At 33.3% G+C, this 24,052-nt stretch overlaps 1 protein-coding gene across 1 annotated transcript; it reads left to right on the forward strand.

Moving 5' to 3' along the window:
* Positions 1-3,264: 3,264 nt before the first annotated feature.
* On the forward strand, positions 3,265-23,680 carry LOC134231999 (phosphatidylserine synthase 1-like). Its single transcript, XM_062713941.1, has 11 exons — positions 3,265-3,633; positions 4,499-4,590; positions 7,639-7,683; positions 7,951-8,069; positions 13,008-13,166; positions 15,089-15,240; positions 18,258-18,317; positions 18,629-18,823; positions 22,294-22,359; positions 22,701-22,800; positions 23,578-23,680. Exons 1-11 carry the CDS (start codon positions 3,473-3,475, stop codon positions 23,662-23,664), a joined length of 1,236 nt encoding a protein of 411 aa, XP_062569925.1. The 5' UTR covers positions 3,265-3,472; the 3' UTR covers positions 23,665-23,680.
* The last annotated feature ends 372 nt before the right edge of the window (positions 23,681-24,052 follow it).

The raw sequence follows: 24,052 nt of genomic DNA on the forward strand, positions 1-24,052 counted from the left end.
TAAACCAACAGAGAGCCTTCAAAGTAACTGCTTTGTATGTTTACATGATATCTTTTTAAAAAAAACGTTACATTTCAGCTGTCAGGAAATTAATGATAAAACTTTTTTAAAGATGTGTCAGATTGTGCGCGGATATTTAGCCCGGTTGTTGAAAAAATGCTCAGATTCAGATTCTTTAAATAGAGCGTTGCTATGGAAATAAGCAGATAAAATATATGCTTAAAAACCATTGAAAAATATTATTCTTTCCTTGGCCCAATACGTACCCATAGATAATACAACCATAATGTAAGATTCGACCAAAACTTTTATCTGGTTTATTACAAATAAATATAAGCATAAACAAAATTCAAAAAATATAATAAAACACTCTTTGGTGCTGTGATCACTTAAGTGCAAAGTTTTGAAAATTTTGATCTATCATCCAATGATAGGCATGGACATAGAAAGTCCTCTTAATTATTTGGCACACAGGGTTTAATAAATCGGATATAAAGTTGACAAAATTAATTGGCAGTAACATTTTCCGACGTTGGCCCTATATAAATACCATCTTTTAAACAACACTTGTGTGTTTACAAACATCAAATTTTATCAATATATGATATTCTTTAAGGGTGTATTGTAACAGATAACGTTACATAATACTATCAACTTGATAAGACATTTTCTTTAATTTGTTTCTTGGGCCAACATAAATTGAACTTGATAAGGCACTTTCTTAAGGGTGTATTACAAAAAATAATTCACTTTTAACCAACTTGAAAAGACATTTTCTTCCATGTGTAACACAATTGCAAAGTAGCAATTATACCGAATTTAAGACACATGGTCTTTGGTGTTACAAAATCGGTCCAACGTTGAGCCAACATACTTTACCAACTTGTAAATACACTTTTCTTTAATGTTTTTATAAACATTAGCATTAAACCAATCTTCCTTGGGAACTAAAGTGTTTTGCATGGTTACAACATTGTGCCAACATAGCAACCATAAAAGTTATTTATATTGGTAATATTGCTTATACTTATATACTGAAGGCCAAAACACCTTTTACAAATGTTGCCCAACATAGTCATTTTTTTTTAAGTGTTGTCCCGCCCTGCACGTGGTTGTTTTTGGAAGCCAAAACATTCATGAGGAAATAAATTACATTTACAATTGGTAATTTTAGTGACAAAGACATTGGAAATGTTTTTATGGATGGATAAGAAAGAAGATAACTCAGTGAAATTGTATCAAAATGTACATATATACATGGGATGAAAGAATGTACCTTGAAAAGGGGGAAATTTGAAACCGAAATATAAATATAAAGATATATTCGTAAACAGTTTCAAAAAATGTTCAAACTCTAAGTGACATCAACAGGTGTCATGTTTTTGTGAGAATGTTTTGTTTGACTTTTTTCAATTTTTTTATTGAAAAAACCACAGTCAAGATTTGAAAAATGACCCCCGGGTCAATTTTCAACTGGGGTCAATATTCAACGTTACACCGGCTGTTGCCATAGCAACCGAGACACATAGCAACGAAATTTGGTTTGATATTTGTTTCTGGTGTCAAGTACTAAGCATGGGTGAAGTTTCATCAAAATCGGTGACCATGCGTGGCAACAAAGTTTAAGTGGTTACAGAGAATGGCTATTAATTCCGATATGCTTGACTTCCATAACATTTAAGTTAAACATGAAAATATTAATTCTGACTTTACGTCTTTAGCTTAACATGCTTTATAATCCTGGGGCCTGACGTCTGTCTTCCGTCCAGCAGGTTAAGTGATCCTGGCCTTATACCACCAATGACAATTCGCCGTGATATATAGTGCAACAAGATCATAAATATCAAGTGTTTTTAAAAAGTGAGAGATCCGGGTAATTATGTGGAAATCCTGTAATATGTACATGTATTAACGTGAGTCGACCACACAGAAAATCTCCGTGTAAACTCAGCATTATCGGATATGTAATGTATTAATTATGTGATACCAACGCTCTTGATTTGTCTACACCTTACACCCGGTGTACACTTTTCCATAATCAAGTGCAAAAGTGTACACTTTAGGTGTACATTATTTACACCCTGTGCAGGGCATATGTAGGTTCAATACCACCGGGACGGTAAAATTACAGAATTTCCTTTTCTGTATTTGAGTTTACTGTCAAGTATTTCATAGGTTGATTGTGATGATTTTTAGTAATTTAGTGGACCGAGTTTTGTGCATTTTATAGAAAATGAAAAAAAAAAATTTACCCCCCCCCCTAAAAAAAAGAGGGAAACCAAGTCGAACAAAATTAATTTTCTTTTTTCCTCTTTTATTCTTGGACTTCAAGCTGTCAAATTGTTAGCATAATAAGCAAGAGAGCACTCTACCAAAATCGTAATATCATAGCCCTAAGCCAGGTTTCCTGGTGTTGAGATAATGTTTTATTGATCATGTAGAAAAAAAAAACCTAAATTATTAAAAAGTCTTCAAAAGTTGTGAAATTCTTTGTCCCAGAATCAAGGGTTTTGGTGTTGGGACTAACCTATTTTGACCGTCGAATCAAAATGCTTATTTTTTCTTCTGAAATCTTCTCCGCAATACTCTGTACCCGGCTGGGTGTTTAAAATAATAGATTTTCAATATACATATGTACATGTATGAGCTATACATTAGTGTTCTGTATATTTTAAGTCTATTATTAATTAAGTAAAAAATAAATAAATCAGTCACTATTTTTCTTCGTTTCGCTGACAAACCCTGCCAAGTACTAAGTAGATAGCTGTATTTTTATGAAGACGTGTTTCTTTGTGAAATTCATTATACACTGCAGGCTTCTTTAATAGATTAGTTCCCCGTTAGTAATATTTACTTGTGATAAAAAAGTATTGTCAGTTATGAAATTAATAGACCAGCTGAAGAATAGTACCTGTCAGTATTTTCAAATATAAAAAAAAGCCGTGATTTCAAGCCGGTTGGGAAAATTAACAAGTTAACCTTTTTTCTTGTTTTTGTGTTCGTGTTTGTTTTATTTATTTATTGTATGTTTGTTTGTTTGTTTATCAAGGAATTTTGATTTCTAGTTTTTTCCGACTGGGTTAAACCCTTGGAAAAATTCATCATTTTAAAGAAAAATTTGGACGTTATCCATAGAGAATGCGATTTATACATATTACATTATGACACATCCTGTACTTAAGCGTTCTTGATCTTGCATAATTTGATCAGTCCATTCATTGTTTTTGAAGTTAATTACTGGTCAGATATATCGGCTAAAGAAGACAATTATTCCATGACAAGCCATGTTATTTCATTTGATAGAGTATCATGCAGAACAAAATATGTAAAAATGGTTGTTGTCTGATGCAGGATGCTTTAGCCTAGTGTTTAATTTTCATTTTTTTACTTGTCAATCAGATAATGAGGTTGAAGAAATTTACATCGGGCTCGAGGTCCACAACTGGAAACAAAAACACACCTCTCACGCAATATGGATCGACAAAGAAATGACCTTGCCGAAGAAATGGAACATTTTCGTTCTATTAACGAAAAATCCGTAGATGATATATCTCTGGCGTTTTTTTACAAACCTCACACCTTAACTTTGTTGTCTGTTTGTGTTTTAGGACTTCTATATTCTGCTTTCACTAGGTAGGTCTCGTGTGTCGACTGCTCGCACATGTTGTTTACCTTTTACACGTGACTCTGTGCTGTTTTATGACAACTTTTATTACAAATAATTGTAAATCTTGAAAATTAAAAAGGAACATTGTGTGCTTTTAGTAAATGAACCCAGAAAATGATTTTTACATCTAATTCTTATGAAACTCCCAATTCTTATTATATGCAATTGTTACGTAAGACGCTATGTTTAAAATGACATTGATCAAATGTCTACATGATTCAGATTATATGCTATATAAATACAGATTAATTACAATATCACGGGGATAAGTTTCATTATCCAGAATTTATCAATAAATAGATGAATCGGCTCTTCTCGTTTTCCTGTGAAAACTTCTCCACAAAGTGCATGACACTATGTCCCTGTAGGCCTGTTGAAGGCGTAGAATCATTTAAGTTGGAATTAATGACTTGCTTCAATGATTTACAAGATGTTAAAATATAGCTTAAAGGATTCATTTTCTAAATACGGTTTCTGAAACTTCACAAACCAGCACATAATTAGATAAAAGATATGTTTAATATGTCATTGTAGTGTGAGTTGCAATTTGTTTCATTCTATAAATTTCATATAAGGTCAGTGACATAAACAATTCTTTCATATGTGTCACATGCTCATAGCCCTGAGAGTGTTTGAGTTTACAATATTTTGTATTTTTCTGGGTGAGTCATAATACCCGATAGAGCTGTAAGAAAAAGGCGTTTATAGTAAACTAACTTTAGGGTCCATCTTGATAATTACAACCATTGTGTTAACTGCTAGTTAGAGTGTCCACTGGGACTTTCAATGGTGCCTTGATGAATTCTTCATTGATTGTCTTGAATATTTCAGGAATGATGATGATAAAGACAACAATCTGTGGATTGGCCTTTGCTGGATCATTTTTTTCTTTATTGTTGTCAGTGTGCTGGCTTTTCCAAATGGTAAGACTCCATTAATAACCTTTATGATGAGAATAAAAGTCTGCATTTTTGTGATATCTACACACTATTTACATCATTTATCATATTGCATGTGTTACACCCATGTGCAACACATTTAAATATGTGAGCATACTTAGCATCTACCCTCATCTTAATTTACTCTTAATCAAATTATTAAAATCTTGTAATTTTTGAAATTCACAAACATTGTTTTATTAGAGTTAGATATGTATATAAATATAACAGTGACCAATGGGTATCTCCAAAAAAAAAAGGTAGTTTATATCACAGTTTTCCCAAATATCTCATGATACAGTATCATGATATTTTTACATGCCATTTTTTATGATTTCAAATCAATATCCATATTACAGATATATGCTGGGAAAACAAACTTTTTTCCATTTTTATTTACATATTATTAACTGCATCTTTGGATGTTAGGAATAATTTTGTTCATTTACCACATTTTTACACTTCCTGAAATTTTTATTAAGAATTTTAAGATATAGATTAATAGTTTCTGTAATTTACAGTTATTTACTTAAATACCAGCATTTTAAACTCAGTATCATGATACATATGCAATTTAAAATCATGATATTCTGGCATATGTGATAAAATCTGACATTCTTAGTACATGTGTGTATATATGTATTAACACTTAGATTTAAAGTAAGATTTATGTATAATCATGCATGTCTGGAAAAATCTGTCCTAAACTCTTTCAACTATTAGACTCTCGGATTTCACCTCTTGAGGATATGGATATTAAAAAAATAGTGGTCTAATAAAACTAATTTTAATGCGTACATACTTGTATGTGAATATTTTGTTAAGCAGAAATGTGAAAAGTTTCATATAGGGAAATTAATTTATGGATACATGATACTTTAATTGTAAAAGGAAATAAACTAAAAAGATCATTATGTATTTATAAGGAGAATAAAAAAATCAATGTCTATCACATTGAATTATAATTTAATGTCTGTTAATGTAATTGATATAACCATGTTAAATACCCGTATAGGTCAGGTAGTGATATCCTGTTATATTTAGCTGTTTTATCAGATACATGTACCGTTATAGTAGATAATTTCACTAAAAATTAAATCAAACTATATTTACTGTAAGCAACAAGCTGACTAAATGATATTCCCTGGCCCCCTCTCACATGATTATAATGACAATGTCCCTGTTCTGCTCTTGGAGACCCAAAATAAGTGTTGGATCAAAAAGTAAAATATTAATGGCATTATGTAATAAAAAATCTGTAAAAGTATCATTAAATTTTATTTAGTGATATAGGAGGAGTTGCGGATAAGAGATGGGTACCCTTCAATATTATAAAAAAAATGGCATTGTTAATGTTTTACTCTGGAAAACCCAAAATATGTGTCGGATCAAAAAGTAAAATAGGAGGTGCACAATGGCAATATATAACAAAGATTCTGTGAAAGTCTCATTAAATTTCATTCAGTGGTAAAAGAGAAGTTGCGAATGAGAGATAGGTACCCCAAAGCATAACAGACGGACGGACAGCTAGACATACAGCAAAACAGACGAACATCCTGATTACTACATGTATATACCCTCCCGCTTTTCAAGCACATCCTATAGGGAACTCTGTTACCATGGATTTGCCAGATAATATATGTGCGTGCTAAAAATTCAAGTGCATTGTATATGCAGAAGTTTTGCAAAATTTATTTAGAAAAAATATGATTAGTTATAAAATATATAAAATATTAGCTAAGACATGTATGCTTTTATGATGTAAAAAAAAAAAAATCAAAAAGAATTTTTTTTAATTGGCTTTGACCTTGACTTTGATACATATTATAAGCTATATGAAAAAATAGATTGGCAATAACTAGAAATCTAATATGGTAGAATTTCTGTAACCAGAATTAATCCATGAGAAGTATTCAAAAATTTGTCAATTTAAAAATAAAAAAATATTAGCAAAGACAGGAAATTATTTCAATTAAGATATAAATTACTGCTCTGAGAATGTATAAATTACAAGGATAAATAGGGCATCAGCTTACTTCATTTAGTTACATAAGAGATGACATGATTAGCTTATATATTCATAATGTACAAAGTATATCTTACATTATAATTCTGAGAATAAAAAAATAATCTCCCAGAATAACAACAGAAATTTTTTTATCTAAATTGGGAGCATATTAATCAGAGATGAATAATTTAAATTATAAATGCAGCTAAAACTTAATTGTAAATTCTTAATATTTTCATAGTATGTGTTGGACTAGTCTTTTCACACTTCTTAGGTATATGTATATAATGTGTAGTTTATGCATGTGCTAAATTGATCTTCCATGATGTACCCACTCAAACATAAATGAACAGTTGCACCTTTTAACAACTGCCCAATGTAAGGATTTTTCTTACTTTAAAAGTACATTTGTTATTTTAGAATCTCATTTATTTACACAGAAAGCTTGTTTATAAAGAATCTTTACAATACATGCTTTAGGAAGTGTTTATGCTTCACAGTAAATTCACTTGTATCTTAATTTATTTGGGTCAAAACTTCACATAGGACATGACATACATGTACTGGTAGATGGTATCTAATTCCTGTTCTCACTACAATTAAACCTATTGAGTCCCAGTACATCTGACAACTGACATGTGTGCACTTATGTTGCTAATCCCATACATTGTGTTGTACTTATATATGTGTATAATTATACAAAAGTAAAATATTCTTCCCTTTTACAGGAATCTGAATTAAAAAAAACAACATTTGCACAAATATATAAGGAGCTTCCTTATTGATGTAATACACACAGACACAGGGAAGCAATTTTTAAAGGGACATGAATTGTAGATATTCTGAATAAGATAATTTCAGAAAATTTTATTTTTTATTAGCCTTTACGTCTGATATATATACCAATTTTGTCTCAAATACAATCTAAAAATTAATATGTTAAGAGTGCATGTTTAAGATTTTAATGAAGGTTAGGAACAATTGGTAGATGCATATGAACTAAATGCTGATTGCTTTTCTTGTAGGACCTTTTACACGCCCTCACCCAGGGATATGGAGAATAGTGTTTGGTAAGAATTCTTGTTTAGAAATACACTGTAGAGTCAAACTTAGATATCTTGAACCCAATGGAACTGAAAAACTTCACGATATCAAAGAATTTTGTCCTGGATTATTTTCATAAAAAAATTATAAAATTTTTCAGCAAAAAAAAAAAATCCCAAAATTTTATGAAGATTTTTCTGAGACTTTGTTTACAGTTAGACTTAAATTAAGAATATAAAGATTAAAAGCTAGCTGTTGATTTTTTGTTTAAATCTTTGTACTTGATTGAACAGGACTCAGTGTATTGTACTTCATGGTGCTGGTTTTTCTGCTGTTTCAAAATCGCCGAGATGTCCGATTAATGATAGAATGGATTTTCCCAGACTTAAAGGGCGTGGCTCCAGAAGACAAGGTAAGGAGGGGTCAGCAGGGTCATTAGTCCTTTCTCTGTGTCCTTTTTCTGAGGGGTCAGCAGGATGATTAGTCCTTTCTCTGAGGGGTCAGCAGGGTCACGAGTACTTTCTCTGTGTGCATGACTGGCGGCTATGTCTTATATCTGTACACCCATAGCCTCTGAAGTCGTTATATCAATGTATACATTATATACAATTAAGGATATCCTCAAAATGTTTGCTGCTGAAACTTGAGTAGTTATGAGAATAAAATCACATTATTGATAGATTTTATTGGGCATTTAAGTTGATATAAATGCCAGAGGCCCGAGAAGGGAACTGAGATTAACAGAAATAGAACACGTTAACAATCCAATCATTTAGATATGTGCAGTGAAGCCATGGTATTATGACACATACAACTGTGCATCTTAACAGTGTTATATGAAATAGAGTCATATAGCTCTGTCAGTGGTTAAACATATGATACAGGCAAAAAAAAAAGCGAAAATGCTGCTTTATTGTGTTAGTAATAGAGAATATTTCCTTACAAAAAAGTGTGATGTTAAGAGTGACTATTAGGGGGGAAAAAGTCTTCAATTAATAAATCTTTTAGATCAAGATAGCTATATCAATTCCAAGATTATAATCTCAGTATTTATTATCATACCACAATAGGTAAAAAGTGTCGTAATGATACCAGTAGATTTTTAAAAGGTGACTTTATGTGTACGTTTTTATCATCCAGCCAGGGGTCCTGAGTCGATCAACAGATTGCCTTCTAAGGGCAACGTGTTGACTCGTTAAGGATTCCTGGCTTATGAGGATGGTCATGAGTTTTGATATGTTCAAATAAATTAAAAGGATTTGCATGAATTATCAATAGTTCAGTTTTTCCCATTTAATAGATAGTTACTTATATACCCAGGTATGTATTTGAAAGGTTATAATTACTTTGTTACACATAACAGAAATAAATGTAGGAAAAAAAATAGCCATTGCACTTACACTCTGTTACAATACTGTGCCAATGTTTTATGAGAGTAAAAATGCATTAAAAATAGGGCAGTATCAGTTTTTATGTTCAATGTAGCTGTAAGACACGGTGTTTATAAGCAGCCAATGAGGCAGAAGTAAACAATATAGATAACACAGACCTTTACATTGGTTTGATTGGAATCATAAAAACTGGACATCTAAAGGAGAGACCTGTAAAATAGCAGACAGATACAAGAATATCACGCACAGTGTGGGATTTCAGCAGCCAGATACTATAACAGTGTATTCTAGTGCCTGTATTGATTCAGCTTCCAAATGTCTGACAGAAAAAGCAAACGGCCCAACATCTTGCAAGAATGAAATCAATAAACTATTAAGGCAACATTCTGTCATTCTGAGTCTGCTGATTCAGCCAGAGACTGAAATAAAAAGAAAAGCAAGTTTTATTTCTCCTGTTCACATAAAACCATATATGGTAATTCAATACATGTACATCTAGATAGAATGCCTCAAGTACATGTACATGTAGTTGATAACTATTATATATAGCAGTAAGGGGTACTGCTTTATTATTGTGAATGAAAGATATGACTTTTATTAATATTTTTGATTACTAGTACTTGGTATAAAAAAGTAAGGTTATAATAATGGGTAAGGGAAGTGACAGGTATGGCTGGCTTGAGTGATTAGCAGGGATCCAGCGGGTCCATTTTACATAGTTCTGCATCATGTAATCTCACTATTTTTCCAAACGCTACCTGTACATGTAGAGTTTTATACATCTGACAAGACAGATGATGGATATCATTGCAGCAGGGTGCTTTTAGGTCGTGTTCTCTGACACTACAACTCGAAAAGACAGTACTGATGAAGAGTTATACTATTTTTAGAGGTGATTGACAGGAGTTATGTCCCATTTGAGGCAGAGTATTAAGTGCAAAAGATATCACAGAACTAATGTTTGTAATGCATGCACTTCTACATTTATGTCATGCAGAATAAGCAATAAAACATGAAAAATGAGATGGACAATCTATTTTTAAGTCACTAATATTGAGTGTTGCTGTCTGTATATGTTGTATGTGTAATCATCATGATCATAAACTGTTGGTTATAATCATATTCAGTAGTTTCTCTAAATTTGCAAAACCAGTCCTGGCCGAGCATCTATAAAGAAAGGCCTAAGAATGAGGCTAAATAGAAAATGATATACTATAAATATCCCAATCTGTGTCCTTGCCCCTATAAGCATTCTTCCCCCTTAAAAATACAAATGGAAAACACCAAGCTCTCCTTCAATTTATTTATATTAATGATCCTTATCCTTTAAAAATTGTTAAATTGATATTTGATATATCTGATTTAGTCTTGAATATGATGTTTAATGTTTTGGAATATGTTACCACTAGCAGTTGTCTGTCTGACTGTCTGTCTCTTTCAGAAAAAAAATAGATTTACAGAAAATTAAGGAAAAGCTCTATAAACAGAGCAGGGTACCTTAGAATTATTTTTGTGGATGCAGTAAAAGTCAAGAAGATGAAGCTGCTTGTATCCTGTGCTATTTTTTGTGTAACCATTGACTCCAATGATGATGTTTTATGCACAAGTCTTATGAAAGAATTGTGTACAAAAAAAAATGAAAGATTATGCACTCGGTGAAAAACTTATTTTAACATGTTTAATGGACAAAGGGATATAGAATCTTTAAAATCTTACAGATTTCACATATGATTTGCTTAAAACCCTTTTATAGGCTGCTCTCAAGGAGTTAGAAATGCATGATACTGAGTTTTTTAAAAAGAGAAAAGCTTTGAATGCTTGCACATCTTTAATGAAAACTTCTTTATTTCTCATCCATATAATTGGAAATTGAAGCGAGACATAAATTTAGCAATTTGTCCTTAAAAATTTGTATTTTATTTTTAACCAGATGTTATTTTAGCTATTTTAAAAAGCTCACTAAAGAAGCTTTTACAAAATCAATAAAGGCTTAGCACAATTACTTTTTAGCGATATTCAATTTTAATGATCTTAGCACCCTTGCTAATCATGCCGAAATTAAATCCTTGCTAAAAATTCTGCTTATATGGTACCTTGCAGGCAAATCAAGTTTACTGGTCCCAGGATTTAGGCCCTTGAGTTTAGGGCTAATTTAAGTTGATCTTGCACAAAATGCATAACATATTTTAAGTTTCTAACCATTTGATGTCTATAGCAGCCAAAGTTTGCATTATCATATTCACCTATATGTACTAAAGATATAAATTTTTGTACATCTAGAACTAGAAATTTTTAGTCCTGTATTGGAGCTGGTTGCATGATTACATGATCAGGTGACTCTCAAGCCCAATGTGCCTGCTGTTATTTGTAATCAACTATTTATGGCTACCCTCATGTGAATTAGGGTAGTAAGGATCGCTAATGTTACATCCTATGGTGTCAGTATAATAGACAGTCACTTTATAATCTTGTGCTCAATATTTACTTGTACATTTTCTTGAGTGTCATCTCTGTCAATAACTTGGAAAGTCATTTACTGAATTTTTTTCAGGTTGCCTATGAATTTATGTGAAGTTGTTATTTTTTAGACTGATTTCAATGTCTGATGACTGAGGATCAATTTCAGAGACTACTGAGTTATTGTACAGTCTTAATGGAAATGAAAGATGAGCAACTCTGTGGCTTTGAATTATTCATATACATTGAACATATGATGATGTATAAAAATCATCATAGCCATCTGTAAATGGCAGCTACTTGTATGTTCTTTGAAATGTGAAGATGACAAACAGAAATCATGCTCAAAAGAGAAAACATGGAAAAACGTTTGATAAAATACAAATTCCTTCTCAGTGTCTTCATGGTACCCAACATTTATATATACTCATACTGCACTACCGCATAAGTAGAAATTTTAGTGAGGATTTAATTTTGGCATTATTAGCTAGGGTGCTGAGATTGCTAAAAATTAATTGCATTCTGGAAATAGCTTCTTAAGTGAGCATTTTAAAATCGCTAAATTTACTTCTCGCTAAAATTAAATACCGATTTTTAAGGTCAAATCACTAAATTTGCATCTCGCTGAAATTTCCACTTATACCGTACAATTTACCAATATTTTCTACATTTTAAAACAAAAAATAAATAGACTTATGATAAGAATGATTTATTTTAATTTGATACCAGTATATGGATTTTACACAATATTTTTTAAGAGGCTTACGAAAGGATACCTACTTTAATGTATTGATTCTAAAACATCAAACAAATAGATTAATATTTTAAAAAATGAATTTAAATAGCAGAATTTTAGAAAATACAATTAATGGGGAAACGTGATGAAATTCACTTAAAAATTTCTATTATTGAAATAAAATCTGATTTATTTGAAAAAGCAAATTTACCCATCCTATATTCCAACATGTGTTCATTAATCACTGTTTATACAGTATCTATATGTTTGTATAGTTAATAATTTGTTTACACAAAAATTCCACCTATTCCCACATAAAATCTTACCTTTTTCTACCTAATTTTCAAAAAGTGGGAATAGGTAGAATCTGAATGAACCCCTGAAACTTTCTGTTTTTGAAGTCAGTATGTGTATATGCTATGGTATATAAAAAAAATCCTGGTACTAGTGTTTGGCTCCCTGAGGTTCTTGATATTTTTTTCTTCATATAACTCATAAGTAGTCATATAGAATAGGTAACTGTGCATCATACACTAATACTGATCAGTTGTGTAGTAGATCACTTAACATTAACGATTGTAGTACATATAGCTGCTTATTAAAAATTCTGTTTGAACAAGTCATATTAATTATATTTTGTAATGATTCTGTATTCCATTCAGTTGATAAATTATCCCTTATAATATCATTGTGAAGTTTATGCAATAAAATAAATGATACATAAACATATAAATACGCTATGAAGTATTTTTTATGTGTATTTTAGGAGTATGCAGTAAACTGTTGGAAGATGGACTGGGCTCGCGTGTACAGTATGATCGACTGCTTCGCTGCCGCCCATTTGTTAGGCTGGTTCTTCAAGGCTTTGTTAATTAGGCATCACGGCATTCTGTGGACCATCAGCATCACATGGGAAATTACTGAGGTTTATTATGCATCTGTAATCCCTTACATTGTAAAAAATACCTAGAAATTTAAGAGATCTTTATTCAGTTTGGAAGTTTAACTTGGTTCTGCCAAGTTCAAGATAATGAGGATCAACTATATATGAGGAAAAAAAAATCATATTTCAGACTCCATTTAAAAACCGATTGAAAATGTTAAAATTTCATGGCCAATCTGAGTATATAATCTAGACTTTTTAGTCCCTTAATTATCCCCTCTTAACAGAATTAGAGGTGATATAATAATTTAACAAATCATGTGTATGGGATTGTGGGTGAGAGAGTTAATTCCGTGTGAAACGGAAGTGACATCATTTGCATCAGGATTGATGTTGAAGACTACCTTGATTTATAGATATGCTCCTTGTGAGGGGATGCTCCACCTTGCAGTGCCCTTAATTGTTATATTATTCAAAAATTTGAAATATCTTTTGCATTTAGTCTCAAAAATTTGACATTCATAAATATTTTTTTCATAATTAAATGTTACTAAATATACAACTACATTGTATAAGTGTGTACATTTCTTCATACATATCAATTACATAACTTGTTCCAAGACTTGTCATTTTGTCATTTTTTTGACAAGTAGTTTTAAATTAAAGGAACCTATTTTCAATGACAGCATTACAAAATTAATTTAGATTTCAGTTAATTTATGGGTTTACTTTAAAAAGCATGTTTTTTAAAAAGATTATTTTAGTCTTATCCAAAAATATTAATATTTTATACCAATTGGAGCATATCATACATTGGCTGGAGTGAATTTAAATAGGGGAAATAATTAAATTAATAACACACTTGCTAGTAATGGCCAAGTAACACGTTGGGATGTATAGAGCTCTCTGGAAGAAATGTAGTGGGTAGTGAAGTATGGGGGCCATCTTGGGTACCATGATAAATCATCCCAACACTATTTACAGCATGTTTAATGTGGCTTATTACCAAGTCTAGAAAACCAAACAAACCATTGGCTAAAAGGTGACCTTGAAATCATTGTGTGTTGTAAGCTTGATGTATGGATGTCAGCTAGCCAGGCTCCTTAATTAATCACGGACTTATGTCAGCAGTGTCCACTCCATGACTGGGTAGAGAGAGAAAGATGTGGTGGACACAAGTCATAAGGTGTTGGATTCTTCCGCTTAGGAGTCGAGTGATGAAACAGTGATGTAACCCAGCAAAAAACATTTTATTGCTGACGTGCTGTGTGGTTTCAGTAAAAAAAATTTCTCTTCTATAATGTCTTATTTTCTGTGTCATGGTAACACAGTGTCCCTCTATATCTTAATAATTCATGTATATTCTCAAGACAATTGGATTTTTGAGAGCACAACTTGTTTCTGAGGAAAAACATGCAGTTACTTATATCAAATTTACTGCATATGATCTTGATCTTAATGAAAGACAATACAGAACAAAAGCAAGACAAAAAAAACAAAAATTGATGATATTGCATTGAATTTTTAACTCACCTATTTTGAAATCTACCGTACTAAAGAATCACTGGAACAGAAAAAGATCAATCTTCCCTGAAAGTTTCTTGAGGTAGAATACATTTAAATTGTTCTAATTATGATCCCTGAGGTTAGGAACCACACTAGGACCAAAGTTCAATGTTGAAATATACAAAAAAAACACCAAGATTTTTTTCCTCCTCAAAAACCATTAGACCAGAGAAGATGAAACTTATATATGTAAAAGGTTCCCGACATATTTAAGATCATAAGATGTTCAAGTTATGGATCTTGGGGCAGTTATGGATCTGGGGGCAGGGTGGAGCAAAAAATAGTGATCATAATTTTACATAGATGGGCCTTATATATATATACATTTTTTTTCTTAATCTAAATATTTCTTGACCCTTACAGAATTTTTGTGATAAGCTGTATTTATTCCTTTTAAGATGGCATTTTCCCACCTGTTGCCCAACTTTGCTGAGTGTTGGTGGGATGCCTGGGTCCTGGATGTACTGATCTGTAACGGGCTCGGAATCTGGCTGGGGATGTATGTCTGCCGCAAACTGGAAATGCGGAACTACCACTGGGAGAGCATCAAGTGAGATTTACTTCTCAGATTCGGAAGTAAAAGTTTTACCTTAAAATTGATATAAAAAGATTAAAAACAAAATATTACAGATTCTGAATAGATTTTGAATTAATTTGCAGAGTCTGACCTGTTTTCCCCTTTCAAATTGTATTTTAGTAAAAAAAAAAAAAATTAACACAAAACAAGGATGTGGCAAACTCTGAAATAATCCAATATTTGTTTCTTAACCTGTATTCCCATAAAATCTGAGCATTAGGATTTTTAGGTCACCTGAGTAAACTCAGGTGACCTATTGCTATCTGTTTTTGTCCGTCGTCGTCCGTCGTGCGATAACATTTAAACATTTTCAGCTTCTTCTCTGAAACCACTGAACCAATTTCAACCAATTTTGGCATATAGCATCTATGGGTGAAGGGGAACAAAAGTTGTGAATTTCGTAATCCCTGCCCCCCTTGGCCTGGGGGGGGGGGGCAAAAACCACTAAAATTAGTGCAATATTTAAAAATCTTCTTCTTTACTCCCGGACATCAAGCAGTCAAACTGTTGGTATTATTGTAATCAGCATTGAGTCCTCTACCAAAATTGTGAAATTCATGGCCCCAGGGTCAGGGATTCTGGTGTTAAGGCGGGGCTCTATTGATTATATAGTGAAAATGCATTAATTCTTTGAAAATCTTCTTCTCTGTTTCTGAGTATTAAATAAATTAAGTACATAGATATGATGAGCAAGAGTGTCTCTACATAAATTGTGAATTTTATGGCCCCAGGGTTAGGGGTTCTGGTGTTAGGGTGGGGCTCTATTGATTATATAGTGAAAATGCATTATTTCTTTGAAAATCTTCTCTGTTTCTGAGTATTAAATAAACTAACTATTTACATAGTTATGATGAGCAAGAGTGTCTCGACATAAATTGTGAATTTTATGGCCCCAGGGTCAGGGGTTCTGGTGTTAGGGCGGGGCTCTATTGATTATATAGTGAAAATGCATTAAATCTTTGAAAATCTTCTTCTCTGCTCCTAGGTAATAAATAAACTAACTAAGTACATAGTTATGATGAGTAAGAGTGCCTCTACCAAAATTTTGAATTTTATGGCCCCAGGGTCAGGGGTTCTGGTGTTAGGGCGGGGCTCTATTGATTATATAGTGAAAAGGCATTAAATCTTTGAAAATCTTCTTCTCTGCTTCTGAGTATTAAATAAACTAATTAAGGACATAGTTATGATGAGCAAGAATGCTTCTACCAAAATTGTGAATTTTATGGCCCCAGGGTCAGGGGTTATGGTGTTAGGATGTTGCTCTATAATGATTATATGGTGAAAATACATTACATCTATGAAAATCTTTCTCTCTACTCCTGGGTAATAAGCAGAATATGAACTATTTACATAGTTATGATGGGATGGGCTCTTCTTCCAGTATTGTGAATTTCAAGGCCCCAGGGTCAGGGATACCAAAATGGGGAGGGGGGGGGCTCTACTTATATACTGAAAATGAATTGTTTGAAATCTGCTCCTTGGTATTAATCAAACGTTTTTGATAAGCAAGTGTGCCCTTTCAAAAATTGTGCAATGTGTAGACCTAGGGTCGAGGTTCATGTGTGGTAGGAGCACTCCTTATTATTCCTGAATATTACTGATTAGTTGACATACTTTTTTGTTCCCCTACCCTGCTTATCCGTATCAAGTAAACAAATTAAACGATTGCTAAGTGTATAGTTATGATTAGCAATGGTGCCTCTTTCAAAATTGTGAATGCCATAGCATCTTGCTTAAAACATGAACCAAATTCAATCATTTGAAAGTTGTTGCATGATGCTCAGTTGACCTATAAGGCCCATGGGCCTCTTGTTAGAATTTGTCCAGTTGATACTTTATTGTTATTATTGTCGAGCATGCTTTCAAATTAAATGATCACATCTAGAATACTTTGTAATAATGGATTATCCATTAATGATAATGGATATCAGTATATATGCTAATTGTATTGTCATGGCACTCACTTGATTGTCAGATGTATAATGTTTTCAGAAAATTTCAAATGTTGTAAATTACTGAAAAATTTAATCTGAAAAAAAGAAACCCTCAGCTGATAAACAAGGAATTTAGAATAGATTTTGAATTTCTGGTAAGTTTTATTTTGAAAAACTGTTTCCAAATCCAAACATCTGTCACAATAAGGAAAATTTAGGCATCAAACAGAAAATTTCATTTCTATCAAGTGCTAATATATTCACATCTCTCAAAAAATGTGTCTATAAATCGGATATGAAAGTTTCGGATGTAAATGAAATAGCCCTAACAATCCAGTATCAATGGAAAGTTTCCTTTTCAAGCATACTATAGGTATGTTCTGAAAGTGTTCAGAATTTATCTGTTTTAATATTCTATACATTGAAGAACTCCATATGATTGACTGTTTACCAGGCCAATGAATTCTTCATCAGTCAGTCCTGATTTAATTAAATGATTGAATGAGTATATGGTGACAGATGTGTGACATTTAAAATAATTTTAGGCAAATTAGATCAACATATGCAAGTGAGGAGGTACATGTTATTGTAATGTTTAGAAGGAAAGTAATAAAACGTTTTAAAAAACGAATGAATTGCAAATTTATTCCATTAGTTAAACACATAGTAAAGAAGACACTTTATTACACAATATACTTTTAGGATATGATGCTAGTACATGCCTGTTGTTTGTACCAGAAATATTGAATTGATTGCTTAAACAGAGCAAAATTTTGAAAGCTCTTATTGGTTTTTATTACCAAAAGCTGTGTTTCAAACATTCAAAAGTTATTTTGTTTATGAAAAAATTATTGTTTTCAATGCATCCTTTCCCTTTTTATGCCCCCTTAATTGAAGATTTGGGGGTATATAGGTTTTGCCTTGTCAAACTGTTACTGTCTGTCTACCCTTCTGCTGTCTGTTAGCTTGATGAGCTGTGGGTCAGACTAATTAGATGATAATTCTTCTGACTGTCCTATTTATTTTTATTTCTGATAATTCTGATAATTTAAAATGAGACATCCACTCCACAACAGGGAAGATCAGGAGAGCGGTGCTGCAGTTTACACCTGTCAGGTAACACATTGTATAAAGTGCAGGTCTGTCACATTGTAACATTACATTGATTCATGCTTCATGTGTACTTCAGTGCAATGCAACAACAGATCCTGTTTTTCCCCATTACCATTATTTTGTTAAATTTGTTGAAAGTGTATTAAAAGTGCAGAATTTTCAAAGTGCAAGTTTTTGAAGTTAAAGTTTACCAGTAAATTGGATTTCTATAAGCATGATAATTTTTTAAGTCTTCAGTTTACTGTTGAATTTACAATGTATTGTTGACATGACCTGTATTCCCCTTATAAAAGTCAACTTTTCTTCCTTTACAGTTGGTATAACGTGCGCTGGTTGGACCCCCACTCCTCCACTATGAGGGTGGTGGCTGTGTCCCTCCTGATCATTGTGTGGCAGCTGTCGGAGCTCAACACATTCTTCCTCAAACAGATCTTTGAGATTCCTCCCTCCCACCAGATCAATGTGTGGAGACTGGTTCTCATTAGCTTGATCTCAGCCCCCTCTATCAGGTAATGTACCACACGAGTGAGAGCACATTGAAGATTTAGCTGACCTTGTTCTTTTTATAAAGGATGAGTTCTTGTGTTACCTTTTAAAATCTTGAAATACTTAATTACTGTACTGGTGAATACTGTTCATTTCAATATATACATATATACTATACATGAATTTTTGGCTCACCTCAACGAAGTTGAGATGAGCTTATGCTAAACCCCCGGCGCTGGCGTCGGCTTCCCAGGTAAAAGTTTTAGGAGCAAGTCCATTCCTAAGTAACTATAAGCCCTACCTGAACCAAACTTGCATGGATGATGCATCTAGGAATGTACACTACCAGACTTGCTTCGGATGCTGGATCTATTACATTTTTAGCTCACCTGAGCCGAAGGCTCAAAGTTTTGATCACATTTTGTCCGTCGTCCGTTTGTCCGTCCAAAAGTCTGTGTTGTCAAACATTCCGTCTGTAAACTTTTCACATTTTCGACTTCTTCTCAAGAACCACTGGGCCAATTTTGACCAAACTTGATACAAAGCATCCTTGGGTAAAGGGGAATTTAAATTGTTAAAATGAAGGGACATATCCCCTCGCAAGGGGAGATAATCAAGAAAAGACAAAAATAGGGTGGGGTCATTAAAAAATCTTCTTCTCAAGAACCACTGGGCCAGTAAAGCTGAAACTTATGTGGAGCATCCTGGGGTAGTGTAGATGCTAAATTGTTCAAATCATGACCCCAGGGGTAGGGCGGGGCCACAATGGGGAATCAAAGTTTTACATAGAAATATATAGGAAAAATCTTTGAAAATCTTCTTCTCAAGAACCACTGGTCCAGAAAAGCTGAAACTTATGTGGAAGCATCCTGGTATAGTGTAGATTCTAAATTGTTCAAATCATGACCCCCGGGGGAAGGGCGGGGCCACAATGGGGAATCAAAGTTTAACATAGAAATATATAGGAAAAATCTTTGAAAATCTTCTTCTCAAGAACCACTGGGCCAGAAAAGCTGAAACTTATGTGGAAGCATCCTGGTACAGTGTAGATTCTAAATTGTTCAAATCATGACCCCCGGGGGAAGGGCGGGGCCACAATGGGGAATCACAGTTTTACATAGAAATATATAGGAAAAATCTTTGAAAATCTTCTTCTCAAGAACCACTGGGCCAGAAAAGCTGAAACTTAAGTGGAAGCATCCTGGTATAATGTAGATTCTAATTTGTTCAAATAATGACCCCTGGGGGATGGGTGGGGCCACAATGGGGAATCAAAGTTTTATAAAGAAATATATAGGAAAAATCTTTGAAAATCTTCTTCTCAAGAACCACTGGGCCAGAAAAGCTGAAACTTATGTGGAAGCATCCTGGTATAGTGTAGATTCTAAATTGTTCAAATCATGACCCCCAGGGAAAGGGCGGGGCCACAATGGGGTATCAAATTTTTACATAGAAATATATAGGAAAAATCTTTGAAAATCTTCTTCTCAAGAACCACTGGGCCAGAAAAGCTGAAACTTATGTGGAAGCATCCTGGTATAATGTAGATTCTAAATTGTTCAATTAATGACCCCCGGGGGATGGGTGGGGCCACAATGGGGAATCAAAGTTTTATATAGAAATATATAGGAAAAATCTTTGAAAATTTTCTTCTTAAGAACCACTGGGCCAGAAAAAGTGAAGCTTATGTGGAAGCATTCTGGGGTAGTGTAAATTTTAAATTGTAATATGACCCCCGGGGGAAGGGCGGGGCCATTATAGGGAATCAAAGTTTTACATAGAAATATATAGGAAAAATCTTTGAAAATCTTCTCGGGAACCACTGGGCCAAAAAGCTGAAACATATGTGCCCATGGAAGGATCATGTGGTAGTGTAGATTTCAAAATGTCTAAATTATGATCAGTGGGGTAGGATGGGGATGCATTACGTATAACAAGGGTGAAATCTGCTAAAGAACAGAATGGTCAAAGCTTCTCAGGTGAGCGATGTGGCCCATGGGCCTCTTGTTTAGATGAGTGACCAGGTTAAAGTTTTTGGAGCACGTCCATTTCCCAAGTAACTATAAGCTCTACTCAGACCAAACTTTCATGGATGATGCATCTAGGAATGGACACTACCATACTTGCTTCAGATGCTGGATCTGACTTACATTTTTTAGATGAGTGACCAGTTAAAGTTTTTGGAGCTGGTCCATTCCAAAGATGAATGACCAGGTTAAAGTTTTTGGAGCAGGTCCATTCCCAAGTAACTATAAGCCCTACCCGGACCAAACTTGCATGGATGTTGCATCTAGGGATGGAAACTACCAGACTTGCTTCGGATGCTGGATCTGGCCTACATTTCCAGATGAGTGACCAGGTTAAAGTTTTTGGAGCAGGTCCATTCCCAAGGAACTATAAGCCCTACCCTGACCAAACTTGCATGGATGATGCATCTGGGGATGGACACTACCAGACTTGCTTCGGATGCTGGATCTGACCTACATATTTCAGATGAGTGACCAGGTTAAAGTTTTTGGAGCTGGTCCATTCCCAAGGAACTATAAGCCCTACCCAGACCAAACTTGCTTGGATGATGCATCTAGGGATGGACACTACCAGACTTGCTTCGGATGCTGGATCTGACCTACATTTTCATTCCCAAGTAACTATAAGACCTACCCAGACCAAACTTGCATGGATGATGCCTCTAGGGATGGACACTACAAGACTTGCTTCGGATGCTGGATCTGACCTACATTTTCATTTCCAAGTAACTATAAGCCCTACCTGAACCAAACTTGCATGGATGATGCACACAGGGATGGACACTACCAGACTTGCTTCAGATGCTGGATCTGACTTATTTTTTCATTCCCAAGTAACTATAAGACCTACCTGAACCAAACTTGCATGGATGATGCATCCAGGGATGGACACTACAAGACTTGCTTCGAATGCTGGATCTGAACTTGAAGTCCTTGATATCTGCAGTATTAACAAATTTATGAATATTTGTTTACACTATTCATGTTTTTCACGCTACATGCATAGAAATGTGTATATGCCATGTAAGGGGTTAAACACAACTTGCAAGAATATTGTTGTTGGGATAAATACTAGATATTAAGAAAATATGATGTGAGATTTGCATTACTTACACTGATAACATTCGTTGAGGTGAGCTTAGTAATCTTTGATTACTTATGTTTTTTATTGATAATTTAATTTCATGAGAAGTGCCACTCACAAAATACAATAGATACATGTACTTTCTTTTTTTATTGCTCACTTTTAATCAACAGTACATGCATGAATTCATGGTCCCATGATTTGACATCTCTAAGTTATATGCAGTATTAAGTTCCTAGGTTTAATAAGGAGTTTACAGTAGATTATGTTTGTTATTTGAGTTTATGACATTTAGCTTTTCTACTATCAAACTCCCATTGATATAAAACAGTTATACTGCATGATTTTAATTTGTATGTGTTTGTTTATATTAATTTTACAGACAGTGGTATGTATATGTGACAGATACTCAGTGTAGAAGGGTAGGAACACAGTGCTGGATATTTATGTAAGTTTTTTTTTCTATATACCGGTACGAACCATTCATAAATATCCTAATTTTATGGCAAGAAAATACTTCATAACCCATCAGTTATAAATGGAAGTTGAAATGCAGTAAGTTTTTTTGAATGAAATTTTTTTTTTTTTAATATATATACCTGTCTTAATAATTAAAAAGCAACAATGAATTGTTTTTCATACCACTAATTAACTGTTTTGTGTAATTTACCTTTATTCATGAAAAGGTGAACATGACAAAATAATACCTATAGTTATATTTGTGAGGTTAAAATTAAATTAAATCTTAATTCTTTCAGAATCATTCATCATGCCATATATTTGTTTCAGCATTGTGACATTTACCGAGGCGTTCATATGTGTCAAGTTTGGGCTGGAACTGTTTAAAAAGACAGAGGTCTCTTACATAGTGATGTGGCTAACTATTCAGGTACAATATAAATGATTTCAATATTATACAATATCTGTATTTGACTTTCTAGAGATCATTCAGCTATCAGAGAAAGACAATGCTGGAAGGGTATCGTTCTTTGAAGTCATTTAAATGATTAATCTTACCCTACTCTGATGATTTCTCCTGACTTACAATTAGTTGAAATCTTCTTAATGGTCCAAGTTTTGTCGAGTATCTATTCACAATTCAAAAGTTAACTAACGTCAGTTATGAATCAGAATGTGGAACTTTTTTTTCTCCCTATTGACACCAAAATTCTTCAAAATCCTCACTGATTTATTACCTTACAAAGCATTACCTACAGCACAACGTGACTTCCTAATTAATAGAAACGGGATGGGAGTGATTTTACAATACATGTATTGAATTAAATAGCAACCCAAAATATACTGGTATAACCTGGGTTGGAGCAGTTTATGCTTCATAAACTGCGAAGCTGATTATAAAAGAGCGTAAACTGCTCCAACCCAGGTTATACCAGCATAATTTGGGTTGCTATTTAGTTCATACCTTATACATGTAATTTAATTTTCCATCATTAAGTATAAAAAACAAGACAATTTCTCCCTTAAAAAGGCCTTCAAACTGTACATATTTTTAAACAGAAGGTCATGACAGGTGGATTGATACGTTTTTGACATAAATCATTGTGACGTAGGCAAACCAAATCATGCAATTTATATTAATTTTTTATCTAATCAAATGACGCGACTACCAAAATTAAATTATTTAATGTTGAACCCTGTTTTACAGTTTGTGGGGAGTATAGTGTGTGTGTACCTCTGTGCTATTTATGCCAGGAACTGGAAATGGACGGTAAGATTCTATTTAGTACTCTAAACTAGTGTGTTAAACTACTGTGGTGAATAAGACGGAAATTCAAAGTCAAAAGTATAGTAGAATTGCATGCTGTGTTCTTATGCATTAATTGAGCTGTAAATATATATGCATGGCCTTTATTTACCACTGCAATAATTAACAGTGATATCAACTGCAATGAAGAAGACAAAAGCACCAGATACATTTAATAATTTCTATGCAAAGAAAAATTTCTCATATTCATCCCATGGCTGCTTATCCTTTTGAAGAATGATGTTTGTCCGTAAACCATGGAAGCAGTAATTGTCATTGTTAATTTAGTTTCTAAATGGAGCAAATTTATCTAAAACTAGTTTTAATTCTTTAAACAAGACTTGTATTTCCTACAATGTCTGCAAGCAAAAACAGA

The sequence above is a fragment of the Saccostrea cucullata genome, unplaced genomic scaffold (genome assembly GCF_032062105.1).
Source record: "Saccostrea cucullata isolate Sc308-1 unplaced genomic scaffold, CSIRO_AGI_Scuc_v1 ctg4782, whole genome shotgun sequence".
NCBI lineage: Eukaryota > Metazoa > Mollusca > Bivalvia > Ostreida > Ostreidae > Saccostrea > Saccostrea cuccullata.